This window comes from Mauremys reevesii, linkage group 5, assembly GCF_016161935.1.
Source record: "Mauremys reevesii isolate NIE-2019 linkage group 5, ASM1616193v1, whole genome shotgun sequence".
Lineage (NCBI taxonomy): Eukaryota > Metazoa > Chordata > Testudines > Geoemydidae > Mauremys > Mauremys reevesii.
The window spans coordinates 58,503,249-58,524,387 of record NC_052627.1 but is presented as its reverse complement, the minus strand read 5'-3'; the positions used below and the strand labels follow the sequence as shown (position 1 = coordinate 58,524,387).

Here is a 21,139-nt window from a genome sequence, read left to right as displayed (position 1 = left end):
TCCTCCAGGACACAACTGATTTACTCCAGAAACTTCACAACATTAACAGCCTCCCTCAGAACACCATCCTTGCCACCATGGATGTCACCCCCCCTATACACCAACATCCCTCTCAATGACAGCATTGCTGCCTGCCTCATATACCTAAGGACAATGGACAACTCTCAGATTATCCACTCCAAACATATCACCAAACTCATCCATTTCATCCTCACCCATAACAATTTTACATTCAACATGCACTTTGTCCCAAACCATGGGAATAGGGTGGCTTCCCAATATGCCAAACTTTTCATGGGACACCTTGAGGAGGAATTTCTGAACAACTGCACCATGGAACCAATGATATACCTGAAATACGTTGATGATATTTTCATCCTCTGGACAGATGACCTAAACTCCCTCATGGATTTCCACTGCAACTTCAAGAACCTCCAACCAACTATGTCTAAAACACTCCAGCATGAGCATCAACTTCCTGGACGCCACAATCAGCCTCAACAATAGAACCGTACAGATAACTCTATACAAGAAACTCGCGTATCACCACACCTGCCTTCACAGATCCAGTAAACCACCGCAAACACACCAAAAAGTCTTATCTATAGCCTGGCCCTCCAAAGAAAAAGTCCAGGATACACAACTTAACACACCAAACAAGAATACTTCATACTGCAAACAACTTCAGAGAACATTCTGATATCCAGTATTTTCAAATAGGAACTGAATTTTCTCAAGTCTTCATTAGGCTGCTGGAAGGTAGAATGCTGCAATAATAGACTGCTTTCAGTGAGAGAGAAAGAAGCCCTAATTCACTGATGTCTGATTTCACTTATGTCTGATCCCTTTCCAGGACTTCGTTGGGAGTTGATGCCATTCAGGATCTCTTAGGATTGAGGTCTGCATGGGAGAAACTCTGAAAGAAATTTCTAAAAATGGTTTCTGAAAATCCACATGTGCAGACATCTGTGTATTCCCCTTTCCACCCCATCTCCTATTGTGTGCTAATATCTATGTAATAAACTGTAGGGTTGTGATCAATTGACTACACCCTGGTCTTGATTGAGCAAGGCATCTATACATATGCGTATATTCATTCCTATTCAGCAAAGCATTTAAATCCTCTCAAAAATCCTATTGAAGTCAGTGGGATTAAGCATATTTTTAAGTGCTTTGCTGAAATGGGATGTTGGTCTCTGACTCAGATCCCCTGTGTTGTACCCAGTATGAGATATCAAAAATCAATTGGCAAATACCTCTGTCATCAGTTGCTCTGATTTGCCTCTCTTTGGGTATGTCTACACAGCAAAAAAAAAAAATACCCACCTATGGCTGGCCTGGGCTCGTGGGGCTCAGGCTGTGGGGCTGTTTCATTGCTGTGTAGACTTCCAGGCTCAGGCTGAACTTCTGAGTTCTGAAGGCACTCAAATGTGAGGTTACAGACTAGTTAGTAGTTCTGCAATTTATCATTTAAATCAGCTTCTGTACCAAATGACTGATAGCTAATGTGACACCAATTTTTTAAAAAGGCGGCGGAGGTGATCCTGGCAATTACAGGTTGGTAAGCCTGACTTCAGTGCTGGACAAACCGGTTGAAACTATAGTAAAGAACAAAATTGTCAGACACACAGATGAACATAATTTGTTGGGAAGAGTCAACATAGTTTTTTGTAAAGGGAAATTATGCCTTACCAATCTGCTAGAATTCTTTGAGGGGGTCAACAAGCATGTGGACAAGGGGGATCCAGTGGATATAGTGTACTTAGATTCTCAGAAAGCCTTTGACAAGGTCCGTCACCAAAGGCTCTTAAGCATAGTAAGCTGTCATGGATAAGAGGGAAGGTTCCCTCATGGATTGTTAACTGGTTAACAGATAGGAAACAAAGGGTAGGAATAAACGGTCAGAATGGTGAGAGGTAAATAGTGATGTCCCCCAGGGGTCTGTACTGGGACCAGTCCTATTCAACATATTCATAAATGATCTGGAAAAAGGGGTAAACGGAGGTGGCAAAATTTTCAGATGATACAAAACTACTCAAGATAGTTAAGGTGCAGGCAGTCTGCGAAGAGCTACAAAAGGATCTCTCAAAACTGGGCGACTGGACAACAAAATGGCAGATGAAATTCAATGTTGATGAATGCAAAGTAATGCACATTGGAAAACATAATCCCAACTATGCATATAAAATGATGGGGTCTAAATTAGCTGTTACCACTCAAGAAAGAGATCTTGGGGTCATTGTGGATAGTTTTCTGAAAACATCCACTCAGTGTGCAGCGACAGTCAGTAAAAGTGAACAGAATGTTGGGAATCATTAAGAAAGGGATAGATAATGAGACAGAAAATATCATAGTGCCTCTATATAAATCCATGGTACACCCACATCTTCAATACTGCCTGCAGATGTGGTTGCCCCATCTCAGAAAAAAAAATCATTTAAAAAAAATTGGAATTGGAAAAAATTCAGAAAAGGGCAACAAAAATGATGGAATGGCTGCCATATGAGGAGAGATTAATAAGACTGGGACTTTTCAGTTTGGAAAAGAGAGCTAACTAAGGCGGAAATATGACAGAGGTCTATAAAATCATGACTGGTATGGAGAAAGTAAATAAGGAAGTGTTATTTACTCCATCTCATAACACAAGGACTAGGGGTCACCAAATTAAATTAATAGTCAGCAGGTTGAAAACAAACAAAAGGAAGTATTTCTTCATACAACACACAGTCAACCTGTGGAACTCTTTGCCAGAGGATTTGTGAAGGCAAAGACTATAACAGAGTTCAAAAAAGAACTAGATAAATTCATGGAGGATAGGTCCATCAGTGGCTATTAGCCAGGATGGCAGGGATGGTGTCCCTAGGCTCTGTTTGCCAGAAGCTGGGAATGAGTGATAGGGGATGGATCACTTGATGATTACCTGTTCTGTTCATTTCCTCTGGGGCACCTGGCATTGGCCACAGTCGGAAGACAGGATACTGGGTAGATGGACCTTTGGTCTGACCCAGTAGGGCCGTTCTTATGTTCATATGACCCTCCTACTCTGCAGGGCCTAGGGTTCAGGCTCCAGCCTGAGCCCGGAAGTCTACACAGCAATGAAAGAACATGAGCCCGTGTCATAAGTAGTTAGTTAAGGGTTAAGGTCTACCTGTAAAGGGTTAACACAGACCTGGTGAAACACCTGACCAAAGGACCAATCAGGGAAGAGAATTTGAAAATCCCAGAGAGCGGGAACTTGGGTCTCTGTGTTCTTTGTTCTGAGTTCTTAGCCGTCTGGACCTACACCAGACCAGACGCTTAACCAAGTCTGCTCATCTTTCTGAACTAATTTCTCCTATTCAAGCTAGTGAGTATTAGAAGAACTGGGTAATTGCATATAAGAATCCTGTGTCTGCAATTCTGTGTGTTTGCATTGATTATTCGTAATTTTGCCTGTATTGTTTGTACTGAGGAAAAGGGAGAAATTTCTCCAGGGATTAATAAGATTAGACCCTATGAATGTCTATCTTGGATTCATAGAGATTGTGTATTTTTCTCTTCTTTCTTTTATTCTTTTAATAAACTCTTTTAAGTTCAGGACTTGGTTAAGTTCCTTACCTGTGGATTCAGGGGAAGGAAGCTAGGCGCCACTCTGTGGAGACAAGAGTTGTCTCCAAGCAGAGAGAGAGCAGGAGAGGGAGGGGGGAAGTGGGCTGCTTCCCTGTGTGTAGAGATTCAAGGGATTTGAATCTGGGTTCCCCAGGGGAAGCTTGGGGGACAGGCCGTGCGTCAGACACGTTAACATGACATGGTGGCAGCGGAGTTTCGAACCCATTGTTAGAAGAAATCTTCAGCCAGGTTGGCTGGAGGGAATAGAGTTTCCAACAGGCTTTGTAGAAGCAGTTTTTCTTTTGGGTTGCTTGGACAGGCAGCTTGAGGAAAAAGCAGTTTTCTTTCGGGTGGCATAGAAAAGCACCTTGGAGGAAAAGAAAGTGTGTGCATTCCTTAGGTGGGGGGAAGTGCCCTCACAGGTTTGCTGGGGAGATAAGGAATCTCAAGACAGAGGTTTTTAGCTCTGGTTGCAAGGAGGTGTGTCCCTCCTTTGTGTGATCAGGATTCCTTGGGTGGGGGAAGTGCTCCTCCGAGCTCATCCCGTCCAACAGGGAAAACAGGTTTGGTGAGGAGAGAGAGCTCCTGAAGCCAGTTTTTTTTCCTGTGACTTTTGAAATGCAGAAGCCAGGAAGCCACTGAGATTTTCACTAGTCTTTTCTCGCAGAGAGACAGAGAGTTTTTAGATTTTCCCTGTTGCTCAGTACAGAACAATAGAGAGTTGCAACACACAATTTGCTATACACAGGATTAATTACCCTTTCTCTACTCAAGTTATCATAAACAGGGAGGGGGTGTCCAGCACCCCAAGGCACAGATATGACGGAAACAAGTGACCAACTAGAGCTTGCTCGATTGCAAATAAAAATCCTGGAAGCCAAAGAGAGAGAACACAAGATGGCCATTGCAGCCATGGAGGCAGAGCAGAAAGCCAGAGAGGCAGACCACATCAGACAAATGGAATTAAGAGAGAAAGATCTGGAAATCCAGAGGCAGGCTCTGGAAGTAGAACAGGCTAAGCAGCATAATCCACCACCCCATCCACCTACTGATCAAACTTTTCGGAGAAAATTTCCCGCCTACAGGGCAGGTGATGATGTTGAGGCCTTTTTAGAAAACTTTGAGAGGGCCTGTATTGGATACCATCTTCCTAAAGACCAATACATGATGGAGCTGAGGTCACAGCTCAGCGGACAATTATCCCTTGTGGCAGCTGAAATGCCTAGAGACCAGATGGACGACTTTCCACTGTTCCTAACCAAGGCCAGACTCAGAATGGGCATCACCCTAATCACGCCCGTCAGCGTTTCAGAGCCCAGAAATGGAAACCAGAGATGTCATTTCCAGAGCACGCTGCTTACCTGGAAAAACACTATTTCTCATGGATATCAGGATCCAAGGTTAAGGAGCTAGACGACCTACACCTCCTGATGATGATGGAGCAGTTCCTAGATGGTGTTCCTGAGAACATTAGACGCTACATCCAAGATGGTAAACCAAAAACTCTCACTGAGGCAGGAGAGATTGGAGCCAGATGGATGGCATCGGTAGACAACACGAAAGCTACTGCCATAGGGAGCGAATCACACAAGGTACCCACCGAGACTAAACCTTACCATCGAGGCCAATCAAGCCCACACTTACAACCCAAGCACAGTCACACCCTACCTCTTCTTCTACCTCACCAGTTTCCAGTAAACCAACACAACCCCGTGACCCATCAAGTGGGCGATGTTTTGGATGCAATGAACTGGGGCATATCAAAGCCAAATGCCCAAAGAACCTGAACCGGGTCCAACTCCTTGCACCTGCACACCAAGGAAACCGAATTAGATATCTCTCAAATACCCGTATGCTTTAGGGAAACTTTGAGAGTGGACGGAAAGGAAGTTATCGCATGGAGAGACACTGCAGCACATGTGTCAGCTATCCACCGAACCTTCGTGGACCCCAAATTCATCAACCCGAAAACCAAAGTGACAGTTCGCCCCTTCATGTCAAAACCTGTAACATTACCTACAGTGCGTTTACCTGTCCAGTACAAGGGCTGGTCAGGGACGTGGACTTTTGCTGTCTATGACAATTATTCTGTCCCCATGATACTGGGCAACCACTTGGCCCATCACGTTGAGCCGCCAGAAACAGAGGGAGTGGTTACACGCAGCCAAGCCAGACGAGCTGCTGCACCCATCCCTGTTCCTGAGCCATCCACCAAGACCCCGTCTGTGTTACCAGAGACCCAGACAGACGTGGTGGAACCGGATCCCAGGCCAACACCGACAGCAGCCATAGTTCATCCAGTCCCAGAACCGGAACTGGAAGGGCACCCAGCGCCAGCACCGGCGCCAGCTATTACAACTCCACCGCCAGACCTGAACTGGAAAAACCAGCAGACAACCCTACCCTAGAGGCTCAGCCGGAGCCTGAAATAACACCTCGTGGACCAGCGGAGAGCGGTTCACAGTCAACAGAAACAATCTCATCACCTACATCACTTCCAGAGGAACTGGTGTCTCCCGCCTCAAGGGAACAGTTCCAGACAGAGCAGGAAGCCGATGACAGCCTCAAGAAAGCATGGGCGGAGGCACGCAGCAACCCACCGCCTCTCAGCTCCACTAACCGATCCCGGTTTGTTGTGGACCGAGGACTTTTATACAAGGAAAGTCTTTATGGTGGACACCAGGAGGGCTGGCATCCTCAAAACGGTTGCTAGTTCCGAAAGCTCTTAAGCTTAGCCCATGATCATCCCAGTGGCCATGCTGGGGTGAACCAAGCAAAGACAGGTTGGGAAGGTCCTTCGACTGGGAGGATGGGCAAGGACGTTGATGTCCGGTCTTGTGAGGTATGCCAAAAGGTAGGGAAACCTCAAGACCAGGTCAAGGCCCCTCTCCAGCCACTTCCCATAATTGAGGTCCCATTTCAGCGAGTAGCTGTGGATATTATGGGTCCTTTCCCAAAAAGACCCCAGAGGAAAGCAGTACATACTGACTTTTGTGGACTTTGCTACCAGATGGCCGGAAGCAGTAGCTCTAGGCAACACCAGGGCTCAAACTGTGTGCCAGGCCTTAACTGACATTTTTACCAGGGTGGGTTGGCCCTCTGAAATTCTTACAGATTCGGGAACAAATTTCCTATCAGGGACCATGAAAGACCTGTGGGAAACTCATGGGGTGCATCATTTGGTTGCCAACCACCAAACTAATGGCCTAGTGGAAAGGTTTAATGGAACATTGGGGGCCATGATCCCAATGAACACTCCAATAATTGGGATCTAGTGTTACAACAGTTGCTGTTTGCCTACAGGGCTGTTCCACATCCCAGTTTAGGATTCTCACCATTCGAGCTGGTATATGGCCATGAGGTTAAGGGGCCATTACAGCTGGTAAAGCAGCAATGGGAGGGGTTTACACCTCCTCCAGGGACTAACATTCTGGACTTTGTAAGCAACCTTCAAAACACCCTCCGAGACTCTTGGGCCCTTGCTCGAGAGAACTTAAGAGATGCTCAAGCGGAGCAAAAGGTCTGGTATGATCGACATGCCAAGGAGCGGTCCTTCAAGGTAGGAGACCAGGTCATGGTCTTGAAGGCGCAACAGGCCCATAAGATGGAAGCGTCCTGGGAAGGACCGTACATGGTCCAGGAGCGCCTGGGAGCTGTTAACTACCTCATAACATTCCCTGATTCCTCTTTAAAGCCTAAAGTGTTTCATGTTAACTCTCTAAAGCCCTTTTATCCCAGAGAATTACAGGTCTGTCACTTTACAGTTCAGGAAGGAGATGACACCGAGTGGCCTGAAGGTGTCTACTACAAAGAAATGGTGGTGTGGAAGAGGTGACCCTCACCACAACCCTGCAACGTCTGCAGCGGCAACAGATCAAGGAGCTGTGCACTCACTGCTCCTTGTTCTCAGCCAACCCAGGACGGACTGAGCAAACCTGCCACTCCATTGACACAGGTAATGCTCACCCGATTAGGACCCCACCCTACAGGGTGTCACCTCATGCCAAAGTTGCTATTAAACAGGAGATTGACAACATGTTGGAGATGGGTATCATCCGCCCTTCTACCAGTGCATGGGCATCTCCAGTGGTTCTGGTTCCCAAACCAGATGGGGAAATACGCTTTGTGTGGACTACCGTAAGCTCAATGCTGTAACTCGTCCAGACAACTATCCAATGCCACGCACTGATGAGCTATTGGAAAAGTTGGGACGTGCCCAGTTCATCTCTACCATTGATTTAACCAAGGGATACTGGCAGGTACCACTAGATGAACCCGCCAGGAAAAATCTGCCTTCATCACCCATGCAGGGGTGTATGAGTTTACTGTGCTTCCATTCGGACTGCGGAATGCACCTGCCACCTTCCAAAGGCTGGTGGATGGTCTACTAGCAGGATTGGAAGACTGTGCAGTTGCATACCTCGATGATGTGGCCATTTTCTCTGATTCATGGCCTGAACACCTAGAACATTTGAAAATGGTTTTTGAGCGCATCAGGCAGGCAGGACTAACTGTTAAGGCCAAAAAGTGTCAAATAGGCCAAAACAGAGTGACTTACCTAGGACACCAGGTGGGTCAAGGAACCATCAACCCCCTACAGGCCAAGGTGGAGGCTATCCAACAGTGGCCTGTCCCAAGGTCAAAGAAACAGGTCCAATCCTTCTTAGGTTTGGCCGGATATTACAGGCGATTTGTACCACACTACAGCCAAATCGCTGCTCCACTAACTGATCTGACCAGGAAAACCCAGCCAAATGCAGTTAAGTGGACTGATGAGTGTCAGGAAGCCTTTATCCAGCTTAAGGCGATGCTCATGTCTGACCCTGTATTAAGGGCGCCGGACTTTGACAAACCCTTCCTAGTTACCACTGATGCATCTGAACGTGGGATAGGAGCGGTACTAATGCAGGAAGGACCGGATCACAACTTCCATCCTGTCGTGTTTCTCAGCAAGAAGCTGTCTGAGAGGGAAAGCCACTGGTCCGTCAGTGAAAAAGAGTGTTACGCCATTGTGTATGCCTTGGAAAAGCTACGCCCATACCTTTGGGGACGGCAGTTCCAGCTACAAACCGATCATGCTGCACTAAAGTGGCTTCACACCAACAAGGGAAACAACAAGAAACTTCTCCGCTGGAGCTTAGCTCTCCAAGACTTTGACTTTGACATTCAACACATTTCAGGAGCTTCCAACAAAGTTGCTGATGCACTCTCTCGTGACAGTTTCCCAGAATCTAGTGGCTAAAAAGTGTTCTTTACATGTTATATGCTTAGTAGTATATGTAATAGTGCATGTGTTTATTACTCTGTTGGTTTTGCAGTTTAGGAGGAAATCACCGCCAGTGCTCCCACTGTTGGTGATTTTCATAAGTAGTTAGTTAAGGGTTAAGGTCTACCTGTAAAGGGTTAACACAGACCTGGTGAAACACCTGACCAAAGGACCAATCAGGGAAGAGAATTTGAAAATCCCAGAGAGCGGGAACTTGGGTCTCTGTGTTCTTTGTTCTGAGTTCTTAGCCGTCTGGACCTACACCAGACCAGACGCTTAACCAAGTCTGCTCATCTTTCTGAACTAATTTCTCCTATTCAAGCTAGTGAGTATTAGAAGAACTGGGTAATTGCATATAAGAATCCTGTGTCTGCAATTCTGTGTGTTTGCATTGATTATTCGTAATTTTGCCTGTATTGTTTGTACTGAGGAAAAGGGAGAAATTTCTCCAGGGATTAATAAGATTAGACCCTATGAATGTCTATCTTGGATTCATAGAGATTGTGTATTTTTTCTCTTCTTTCTTTTATTCTTTTAATAAACTCTTTTAAGTTCAGGACTTGGTTAAGTTCCTTACCTGTGGATTCAGGGGAAGGAAGCTAGGCGCCACTCTGTGGAGACAAGAGTTGTCTCCAAGCAGAGAGAGAGCAGGAGAGGGAGGGGGGAAGTGGGCTGCTTCCCTGTGTGTAGAGATTCAAGGGATTTGAATCTGGGTTCCCCAGGGAAGCTTGGGGGACAGGCAGTGCGTCAGACACGTTAACCTGACTGGTGGCAGCGAGAAGGAATCCTACCCTAAGGGTTAGGGTGGGGGGAGAATACCTGCGGGTCCCCATCTTGAACCCACAAGCTCAAAGTGGGGGTGAGATCCCATGACAGCCCGTGAGCCCAAGTCAGCTAGCTCAGGCCAGCTGCGGGTTTTTCTTTGCTGTGTAGACATACCCTGTGAAGGCTTGGGGGTGTCAGGAGTACTGGTTATCTTTGCAAAAGAAGCAATCCAAAACACTGTGTGGCTTCTCATGCAGCATACAACAAAAACAACTGTATGGTTTTATTTTCCATATAAAACTTTGCAGATTTGTAGCTGCTGCCAGTCTGATGATGAATATGAGCTACTCACGCAAGAAAACAGAGATAATGCATACTGAAGGCAAGCAAAATTGAATATACGCTCTGTGTAAGGCAGCGTGTGGGAGAAGCATTTGTTATATAGTGAATGTCTGGGTAAAATTGTATGTCATGTTTCTTTAGGCTCTCAACAGGAGATGTGTAGAAGCAGCAGTGATGACAGGCCTCGCACTGAACTGCAGCATAAACAAGAAGTCCTTGTTTGACAGAAAACACTATTTCTATGCAGATCTGCCTGTAAGTATGCTTTATGGTTGGTCCCTCTATAGCTGTAGAAAAGGATGAGTCTGGAGTAGGACTGGCATTAGCAAAGAGATGCTTTTTATGTTTTCTATCAGTGTTCTGCCCAAACTAACAGGATGCTGCGCCAAGCCCTGATGAATAGATAGCTATACCCTAGTGCTCACTGATTGAATATGATTGCCCTGATTGCTGACTCCTTGCTTAGCCTCACGATTCCAGTGGCTTTATGTAATTGAATTGGGAGATGGAGCTGCTGTGCCTGTACTTTCTCCATTCCTAGTATTAGCACTAATTGTCTGTTAGGGTAAAAGCAAACCAGTCTGATAATAGCCCTTCTTTTAAAATGAATGTGTAGCAAACACACATTACAATAGTATAAACATCATAGCATCTGTTTTTTGTTTTTGTTTTTGCTATTAAATTTAAGGACCTATAAATATCACATTTGCTTTTCAAACATTCTAATCTTTGCAAGGATCTTGAATGAACTTAATAAATGTGCCTTTGCCACATGCAGTAATAGGTTTGGATCCTGTGGATTGCTTTCATATTTGGAATAAACTGTCTTTGGAAGTGAGCTACACTTCACTGCACTTGACAAAGTCAAGTAAGAATATGGAAATTAGTTGAGAGTGTGGTTTTACCTTTTTGACAGCATACAGCAGAGCACAAGGACCTTATTTTTGTTTTAACAAAGTCACAGTTCTAACTTTAAAGATGGCCTTTCCCTCCATATATTTGTTCTGGATGTTGTTGAACATAAAAGTGGCCTGTAAAGGGAAAAACAATGGATTTGCTTCACTTCGCTTTTTTGAATAAAGAAGACTTGAATGCTTTCTCCTGCTTGTGTTTTAGCCAAGAAAAATCAGAAATATCAAATCTTATTTTCCCAGTTTTTCTTGGAGGTGTCCTTGGAGGTCCAGGGAATTAGGGAGGGCGTGTTCTTCAGACCATAGATCAATGTGTAGAGGTGTTGAAACTTTAATCAAGGATTTTTTCTTCCAACTGTTTGTTCAGGCATTTGAGATTTTTTTTAAGAAGATAAGACACAGAATTTTTGAATAAAATTCCATTTTCCCCCTCATTTGATGTCCTCGGAAGAAAGGTGATATTCTAGTTAATGCATAGCTGGGACCCAGGAGATCTGGGTTCAATTTTCATCTCTGCTAGAAATGACCTGTTTGTCATTGGGCAAGTTATCTCTGTGCCTCAGTTCCCTATCTATGAAATGGGCATAATGCTTCCCTACCTTGCTTGCAGGAGTGTTGCGGATAAAGTCATTAATATTTGTGAGGCACTAGAGCCCCAATCCACAAAGTAACTTAGGTGTTGCGATGCTTAAAGAGTCTCAGGGTCAGATAGAGAGCAACAGTGAGGCTGACTATGTAGCCTGGTGGTTAGGGCACCCATGTGGGAGGAGGGAGACCTAGGGTCCAGTCCCCATGCTCCAATTACTATTTATTTTTTTATACATAATGAAACAGCTGCAACAGGAGAGGTTGAGGGAGCCACACAGAATATCCCATATCTCAGAGGTAAGAGCACTCTCTTGAGAGGTAGGAGAGCCCTGTTCAAATCCTTTCTCCTCCCTCAGGCAGAGGGGGATTGAACCTGGGTTTCCCACATCACAGATGGGTGCTCTAACCATTGGGCTAAAAGTTGTAAGGTGGGTGCCTGATTTTGAATGGGACCTCATCTGGTAGGCAGCCATTGAGCACACTTCCCATATTGGGCCCTCCAGGCAAGGTAGGCGGGCGAACATCTGTCTTCCCTGGGTTCATGGATAGCTCCGGGACTAGGCAGGAGATAGGCATCTGGATGCCTGAGAGGAAGGCAGCATTGTGCATACCTTGAGGCAGCAACGTAGATGCCTAGGTAACTTTACCCTGAGAACTTAGGTACCAAGTGAATTTAGGCACCTAGAGGGTTAGGCAGCAGTGGAAAAAGAGTTTTGTGGATTGCAGTGGAGCCTAAAACTGGGACTTAAGCACCTACGTACCTGTGTGGATCTGGGCCCTCCATACTATAGTGATGGAGGACGTATAAGTACCTAGATAGATAGTTACTTTGGTTGTCAATACACTCCTACTTCTGCAGTCATCATCGATAGTCTTCCTGATAAAAACAGTAAGTTAACGAGAGCTGAAATTCTAAACAAGCAGGAGAAAAAAGTAGAAACAAAAGAAGCCAAGCCCAGCTTTTCAAACTGGCTTTATATATCACGTAGAAGAAGAAAAAAGAAATCACAAATCCAATTGCTGATCACCTTTAAATTGTAGGTGTTTCTGCTCCTACATTAAAGAATGTTCAGACTTTCCTGGTGGTGATCACTCCACCAATAAAAAACGAACAGAAAAGAATGAAGCAGAGTAAAAATTAGTCCATCTGTTTTGAAAGAGAGCAATGGGAAGATATGTCTTCAGGTAGCATATATAGTACATAGGCACTGTGTTCTGCCACTACCTAATGGCTTATATTACAGCATCTTTTAGTCAAATAATTAGGAAAATTTGGGTCAAGAAGATACCTGACACATTCTATTAGCTTTAAACACACACAACTCAGGATCTAGCAGCTGGCATCTATAGCGTTGAGCACTAACTGTAAAATGCCCAGCCTGCATTTCGTAATAAGGCAGTCTTCTCAGGAGCCCTTGTAATAAGATACAGAGTTTAAGCTAATGAGCTGAATGGAATAGATAAAATAAATCCTGCTCTTAGGGTCTTTTGACAATGGGATTATTGTTACTCCTGAAAAGGGGGCTTCGGATGGGAATTGGGATTCTTGTTCTTTATTGTCACGCATCATTTGAGGCTTTTTTAAAACATCACTTTAATGAGAAGCTAGGGGAGGCAGGAAAAGCTATGTGCATAGATTATATTGAGCCTATAGAATGGAGTCAATTGTCTCATTTTTATTATAGTGCTTAAAACTAGGTTTGGCAGAATTCAATTTTTATTTTTTATAGTTTGGATGGATAATATCAATGTTTATTTTTAAGCATTTGTTTTGTTTTTATCTATTTACATTTTCACAGCTGCATGAAATTATGGGGGGTGTCAGACAATAGATATTTAATGACTAGACGTTGAGATTCAAAAAGCTAAAGCTTTATCACTCTTAAACACAAATTGACAATATCACATGTCAAAATATATAAAGTAAATATCCTGAAATCAAACTCTCTAATAAGTTCTCCGGCCTATCTGAAATGTTGATTATCATTGGTAGAAATATTTTTTGTCAGTTTGTGTGCATACAGTGAAATTGATGTTTATTGACTAAAACTCTAATACTGTACTACCAAGCGTTCTTACAACTAGAAGTTTGCACACTTCACTGCTTATGTAGTTCAAGTTGTACACCCAGCTTGGCCCTTTCCCCTCCACTCCAGCTGGGCCCCTCTCCCCTGCTAGTCAGGTCCAAACACTGTTGATTTTGGTGAAAATCAGAAAAGGCTGATTTTCCACTAAAACTAGGCTTCCCCAGTTTTTCGATTTTCACCAAAATCAATAGGGTTCTGGCCAGTGGGGGAGAGTGAGGGGCCCAGCCAGAGTGAGGGACAGGGATAAGGGAGCCCTGGCTAGACTCACCCCTGTGTCCAGACTGACTATTCCCTTGCCACAGGCTTCTGTGTGAGGGGTCACTGTCTCTACCTGTATCCTGAGTGACCAAATGGTGATTTTAGTGGAAATCAGGCTTTTCTAGTTTTTCTGATTTTCACCAACAGCAATAGAGCTCTAGCCAGTGTAGGCATGACAGTTCCAGCTATTCGTGGGGGTGGGGGCTGGCATGTGGGGGCCAGGGGCCTGACTGAGGGGGTTGGGCCCATCTTGGGACAAGAATTAAAATTATTGTTCATGTAACGACAATTCTGAACACAAACCTGATTCTGTATGCAGGCTGGCTATCAAATCACTCAGCAGAGACTTCCCGTTGCTGTGAATGGGAGTCTTTCATACAGCCTCTGTGTAGGGGGAAAAAAGAACCAGATGGCAACCAGGACTGTGAGGATTAAGCAGATCCAGTTGGAACAAGACAGCGGAAAGAGTCTTCATGATGACACAAGGAGCCAGACTCTCATTGACTTGAACAGGGCTGGTAGGCTTGGATCACTTATCCCCTCAGTCTTTCTATGTATGGGCTGAATATTTAAAACTCATTGGAGTGGCAGGGGCGGGGTGGGGTGGAATCTGGTTTGTTGCTTTCAATATAAATTTTTAAATGTGTAAAAAAAATTCCATCTGGCTAGTGTTCATCTTTTCTGGCCTGTTTGCTGATGACACAGTGGCACTGGCCAGTCAGAAGGCTAGTGGCTCAGTTTCTCAAACCTGTCTGTCAGCCAACTTCCAAATAAGACCTTTAACATGTCAAGGGGGTATTCAGTGGGACAGAGGAGCCACTTATGCTCCTGCAGCTGTAAGTGTTGTTTAAAAAGTGCAGACTCTGAATGAAGCAATGTGGCAGAAATGCACAGACGGCAGAGTGGGATGCCAGTGCTTGAGTCAGAAATGGCTTTTCACTTTTAGCTTTTATAAAAACAATCATTTTCCCCATAAAGCTCTAAAATGTCTATTGTATAAATCAAACGCGACCAACAAATCCATGTACCTAAATGTGTAGTTAGGTGCCTAAATACCTGGCCTGACTTTCAGAGCTGGTGAGCATCCACAGCTGCCAGTGAAGTTGAGGGCTGCAGGTGCTCATCACTGCTGAAAATCAAAACATTTAGTTATGCGCCTAACTATGGATTTAGATTCCTAACTTTAGGCCCCACACTTGCAAATATTGACTAATACCTTTACTCTAGGAAGCTGTAGGAAAACTGTGATTGCATTACATTATCTGACTGTAATGAGAAAATGAAATTGGGAAATCAGGTGACCTGTTTGTAGGAGCTTTCTCAGAGGAAAGATGAATAATTTTTCCATCTGTTCCCTATGTCATCAAAGGGGGGAGTGTGCGGAAATGCCTTTAAGTTAAATCTTAAAAAGAAAACCAAAAATAATCTATGTGACAATTCTGCAGATAGCCCCATTTTGACAGTTATTAAATAAAACATGGTTTCCCAGTTTTCTCAAACAAACCCAAGTGCTGTCATGTGTTTAGCTTGTTGGCACTTGAATATGTCAAGATCAAAAGCTACTGCTGGGAATCTCGTTTCTCTCCCTTTCTGGTAGGTGTTGGCCTCATGGAGGTTGTCATGGAGCCTGATATGAGCTCTGGGGAAGAGGCAGCTGCAGCAGTCAGAGAGCTTCAGCTTATTCTTCAAACACTTGGGAGCAGCCAGGCAATCATGGCAGGTAAAGGAGCGGGCAGGGCAATGCCCTCCAGTTAATTGTAATTCTCTGCATTTGCAGGGGTAGTTTCACAGCTTCTGGTTATGTTGCTCTGTAGTTGCCTAACATTTAGCATTTTCTTAATGCTGCTTCCTTCTTTTAAAATCTTCAGTGTCTGTATAAGATCAGCTATGCTTCAACCGTCTTTACAGGCCCAGCTTCCTCCGCAGCACTTGGATTTTTATACTGCCGCATACATCAATTTTACATGATGGACCAGGGCAGGATGAAGTAGCGCAGCGTTCTTGTTATTTTTCACTTATTGTCTTTCTCTGCTCATCTTGCATGTACTTAACTGTGGATGGGAAACATTGCAACAGTGATTAGTAGTTGAGAGTGAAGGGTCCCGGCACAGATGATTGTGTAAGTTAAATTTTGGGTGTAAATTGATCATAAAACAGATGTTCAGCAGTGAACCAGCGCAACTTAGTGATTTAACATCACATTCAGCCCCTGAGGTAAGCAAGTGCAACTCCCAGTGAGTTCAATCAGAGCTGTGCCTGCTCAGCCCAAAGTGGATTGTGACCCTGGGAATGTTGGGGAATGGTTCAGGTTTAATTTAAAATAATGGGTAATTAATAGTGCTTAGATATTAAGCTCTCTGGAGCAGGTATCTTCATATGTATTTATGCAGAGGGACATTGATCCTCACTTAGGCTTCTGGACACTACTGTAATAAAGAGAATATTAGTGGAGGCCTATTTTATCTTGTACCCTCAGGCTACCTGCTTTTTCTGAGGCAACTTCCACTGCCTCAAGATCTGATTGTCTTCACTTACACTAGTTTTACAGTATTGTAACTCCAGTGGATTTACACCAGTGTTAGAGGAAACTCGGGCATTCGGTGGAGGTCACTCATTTTGTATACCTTCTGAATGCCAAATCAGCACATTATTCTGCGATTTATACAGACTGTATGATATACAGTAACTTAGCATCATCTTTCATTCCTGAATTTCCCCCTGAGACTTCCATTAGCATGTCACCAATGTATCCCACACTATGTTTAAAGAAAGACCTGCCATGCTGGCAATATTCCCCCCCCCCCCCCAAATATTATTAGATTTTAAACAAAATCATTTTATTCAAGTGTGCTTAGTGAGGTATTTTTTACTATGTGTTTTTTTTTACCAGCGTTGTTTGTGTTTAGGTGAGGGTTTGCGCCCTCACATTTTATCTTCTTTCTATTTGCGTGTGCCGGGAAAACACTTGCTGAATTCATCATCCATCACTTTGCAACAAACTGCTTGAAAGCATGACTTCACTGCAAGATAATCAAATAGGAGATGAAGCTGGGCTGTGAGGGAGACAGCCTTTTTAAAAATACACAGGCTCCAATTCACTTTTCAGTTATGCCTGGTTAATCCCATTCTCTTCTGACTAACAACAGTGAGAGAGTAGAGTCAAACCCAGATCTTCAATAGAAGCAAAGTGAAGACAGAAGAATACTATTAACATATATTTCCTTTGGTACAAGTGTTCTCTTCTCCTCACCCCTGAGTATGATCCAGTGTGAAAAGTCTCTTAAAATGAACATTGGGTCCCTTCTATACCTCCCTTCTTCATTTGCCTATTCAAGAAGGCTCCATCAATACAGAGAAGATTAACAAGATGACATCCATTCAGCTTTTACAGAATGGGCAAGGTCCACTTTTGCAAATTTACATCGGCTGTCCTGAATGGGCTCTAAGGCTTTACACCTCTCTACAGATTTAACACTGGGCTATTGTCATTGCCTTCACTAGTGCTGTTGTGTAAATACCAAATATTTGCTTCATTTTACAGCGTATTAATTTTAAGTTCAGATAAGGATGAAGACTAGAGAATGAGTTTCCTCTGATATAGCAAGAGTCTTATGAGCTTATAGTGTGAGAGATGTATGCCTATGTTGTTATTTTCTTTATGCCTAATTTGACTATCTCAACAAATTCTCTGCATGGATGGATGTTTTGGAGGAACCTGGTAAAACCAGCAAGATGGTCAGACAGGACCTCCTGGGGCTTCTGGTCCACCCCTTGCCTTAGTGTAGGTTTGCCCTCTGTGTAACTTTCTGTTTGCCTGTATATGTTATGCTTTTGTCAGTCAGGAAGGATTCAAAATCTTCTTTGTTGAGGAAGAAGATTACAGTTCCTTGAGGGAGGAAAAACCAAGTTTCTGACATTTGCCCTTCAGCTTTAAATTCCCAAGGATGCTTCAATAAATCTACCCAGCATTGCTGTTAAAGTCTTGCGCTCCATGGTAGGGCAGTGTACAGCCATCAAGTAGTCATTTCATGGGGTGTTTTCACACACTTTTGTTGGGGCAAAAAAATAAAAACTGGAATCTTGCAGCCTGCTTTTTTTTTAAATTGTCTTTTAGGTGATTCACCCTAGTTCTGTCCTCCCTTTACAGGACATAACCTCTCTCCTAGAGTATGGTTTTAAGCCCATGCACTTACACTATACAGCTGACTTTGAGAAGAATCATGTCATTCCATTCCAAAAGGTAGTAGTCTCAGAAAATTCAGTGATTGAGGATGGAGATTTAAAATGGAACCATAAATAGGAAGCTGTTATAAGGCAGCTGCTCTCTTCCTGACGTCAGATCTTTTACAGAAGTCCAGTATAAACATCCTGTACATAACATGCTGCTTATTAACATATGCCAAAGTCATCTACTCTAGTGATGATGTTTCCTTTTCTAGAGGGTCAACTGAGAGTGGATGCCAATGTATCTGTGCATCACCCCGGAGAACCTTTAGGAGTAAGGACTGAAGTGAAGAATATCAATAGTGCACGATTCCTGGCAAGAGCAATAGGTAAATGTTGTTTGCTCCTTTATTGAAATACTAGATACTTTTCATCTAGGTGACAGAACCAAGTCTCACAAAATGTAGGTATGTCGGCCACATTGGCTGTCAGTTTTATTGTGGAAGTGATCCTCTGTCTCCAAGGAGAGTAAAGTGGATGGTTCTGCTTTGATAGATTCTAGCAATACACCAGGTCTGTGTCCTCAGATAAAGTTGATTGCTTTCCCAGGGCACGGTGCCTGGTGTGTGTGACGCGCAAAGGGGGTGCAGCTGCAGTATTGGTCTGGGCAGGAAAGGAGAAACAATGCATCTCCCAAGAAAAAAATGCAGGGAGATTGGATGGAGAGCCTCCACTCAACCCCTGATGTGGTGATGATGGGAAAACTGCTTTGGCTGTACAGTTTAGCTGAAGTCTGGAGTGTCTGGAACTGGCTGCAGTGTGTGTATGTGGGGGGGACCTCCCCTACCCCCCTCCTCCGCAGGAACCAAATGCACACACAACAGTGCCAGAGAGAAGTCAGTTTTGCCAGTAATTCCGTCCCTAATAGGTTGCTTTTGGTTTCAGTAATCTTTTCATTTACTGCCTGGCAGTGAAGAACGCAGTAATGGGAGGTATAAAAATGCAGTGGGTGCAGTGTAATTCAGCTGAATTTTTTTTTTGTCAGACTATGAAATACAGAGGCAAATCAAGGAACTTGAAAATGGAGGAACTGTTATTAATGAAACCAGAGCCTTTGATTACAAACTTGGGTGAGTTTATATTTTAGAGAGGTATTTGAAATAGCATCTTTGGAGTTCTAATGCTTCCTAGCGAGATTGTCACTGGTGTTAAAACGTCCTCTCTCTGTTTCTGTTTGTTTGAATTACCATTCAGGGGTGTGGTCCCATCACAGGCATTAATTATATTACAGTAATACCTAAAGGCCTCAACTGACGTCCGTTGTGCTAGGCACAATCCCTTCTCTGAAAACCTTTCAATTTAAATAGACAAGACAGGTTAAGCATGGGAAGGGGAACAAGCACAAAGAAGTGAAGTCACACAGTAGTTCAGAGGCAGAGCTGGGACTAGAACCCAGGTCTCCTGAGTACCAGGCCCATACCGTATACACGAGACCATGCCGTCTCTCCCCAGGGACATGTACTGCTCTCTTGCATGTAGTAAGCTACTGAAATTATTTAACAATTGCAGGATCCAGGTAAACTTATTTTAAGTCAGACAAAATTGCCACTGGAGTGCAGTGGGACTTTAGCCTGTGAAAGGCTGTAAGATTGGGCCCTATATGTTTCTGGTGCTATAGCATCAGGACCACCTGTTGTATCTTTTTTACTCTCCCCTTTTTGTGGTGTGATAAATGATGGGGGGGGGGAGTAGCCCCCTTTTATGGACACCCAGCCAGCCAGTAGCTATAAAATCCCTCTTGGTAGCTGTTCTCTAATTGCTCTACCTGTAAAGGGTTAAAAGTCTCACTGCTCTGCATAGGTAAAAGGAAATGAGTGGGCACCTGGCCAAAAGAGCCAATGGGAAGGCTAGAACTTTTTTAAATTGAAAAAAAACCCTCCCCTTTTGTTTGTCTTCTGTTCTCCTGGGGAGAGGTGGACAGGGCAGCAGCCATGCGGTAAGAAGCTTGGGCCAGGTATGAAAAATCGTCAGTATCATACCTAGAAAACTAATCATTTAAAACCCCAGATATGTAAGTAGATCAGGAAATGTCTAGAAAGACACAATTAGGTTTATCCCTTTTATTTCGTTATGGCTTGTGGATTCCTCTGTGCTAACCCCAGGTGCTTTTGTTTTGCTGTAACCTCTAGGCTGGACCTCAAGAAAGCTATTCTTGGTGCTTGATCCTTGTAGTAGCTCTTTAAAATCTAGCAATAGCCTGAGTTCCCAGATGTAGTTTTTCTTTGTATTAATAAAATTTACTTTTTTTAAGAACAGAATTGGATTTTTGTGTCTTAAGAAGTTTGTGCACATGTTGTTTAATTAGCTGGTGGCAACAGCTGATTCCCCCCCCCCCCCTTCAGCTGTTCCCCGGAGGGAGGGTGAAAGAGCTTGATGGTACCCCACAGAATTTTCTACCCCACAGGAAGAAATTCCCAAGTGTGCCTTCCTGGGCTCTCAAAGGAGTTCTGCCTTAGATTGGTAGATGCTGCCACCACCCAAGGTCAGAGAAAAGCTGTAACCTTGGGAGTTTAATACAAGCCTGGAATGGCCAGTATTAAGTTTTAGGATCCTTGCGGGCCCCACCTTCTGCATTCGAAGTGCTGGAGTGGGGAATCAGCCCTGATGTGGTTTTGTTTCTTTGCCAGGTAGCACTAAAGTTAAATATTTGTAATATTGGGAGAAAATGATAAACTCTGCATTGGGCCATGTAGGGGGTAGAATTAGACTCCATACTAAGACACACATTTGCCTTGAACAGGCTTAATGAATCTTTCTTGATCTCCATGGTGTGACGTTATTTGCCACAAAACTAGTTATGCAGAGGTACCAGCATGACTGGAGAAAAAGTAAAATCCATCATATTTACTATTTTACTTGTGTTCTCTTATTTTAGGTGTACCATACCAATGAGAGATAAAGAAGGAAAACAGGATTACCGGTAATGAAGATCAGTTTATTTCTAAAGTTTATTTTTATTCAAGAACTAAAAGCCCAGTTCACCTCTTGAATGCCCTCAACCTCTGTTGATTTCAGTGGGAGTTGAGGACACTGGATACCTCTCAAAATCAGGTCCTTTTCACAGCAGTTCCGAATTTGGGCTCCATCCTATCTATCCCTGCTGAAATCAA

At 43.8% G+C, this 21,139-nt stretch overlaps 1 protein-coding gene across 3 annotated transcripts in view; it reads left to right on the top strand.

The window, feature by feature from the left end:
- Positions 1 to 21,139, top strand: part of GATB (glutamyl-tRNA amidotransferase subunit B) — a 62,897-nt gene that overhangs the window by 22,296 nt on the left and 19,462 nt on the right. For all 3 annotated transcript variants that reach the window (XM_039540022.1, XM_039540024.1, XM_039540023.1), the window contains exons 3-8: positions 10,103 to 10,216; positions 14,125 to 14,323; positions 15,403 to 15,525; positions 18,245 to 18,358; positions 19,015 to 19,099; positions 20,905 to 20,949. In XM_039540022.1, the coding sequence (XP_039395956.1) occupies positions 10,103 to 10,216; positions 14,125 to 14,323; positions 15,403 to 15,525; positions 18,245 to 18,358; positions 19,015 to 19,099; positions 20,905 to 20,949 (680 nt within the window). The remainder of the gene's footprint in view (positions 1 to 10,102; positions 10,217 to 14,124; positions 14,324 to 15,402; positions 15,526 to 18,244; positions 18,359 to 19,014; positions 19,100 to 20,904; positions 20,950 to 21,139) is intronic.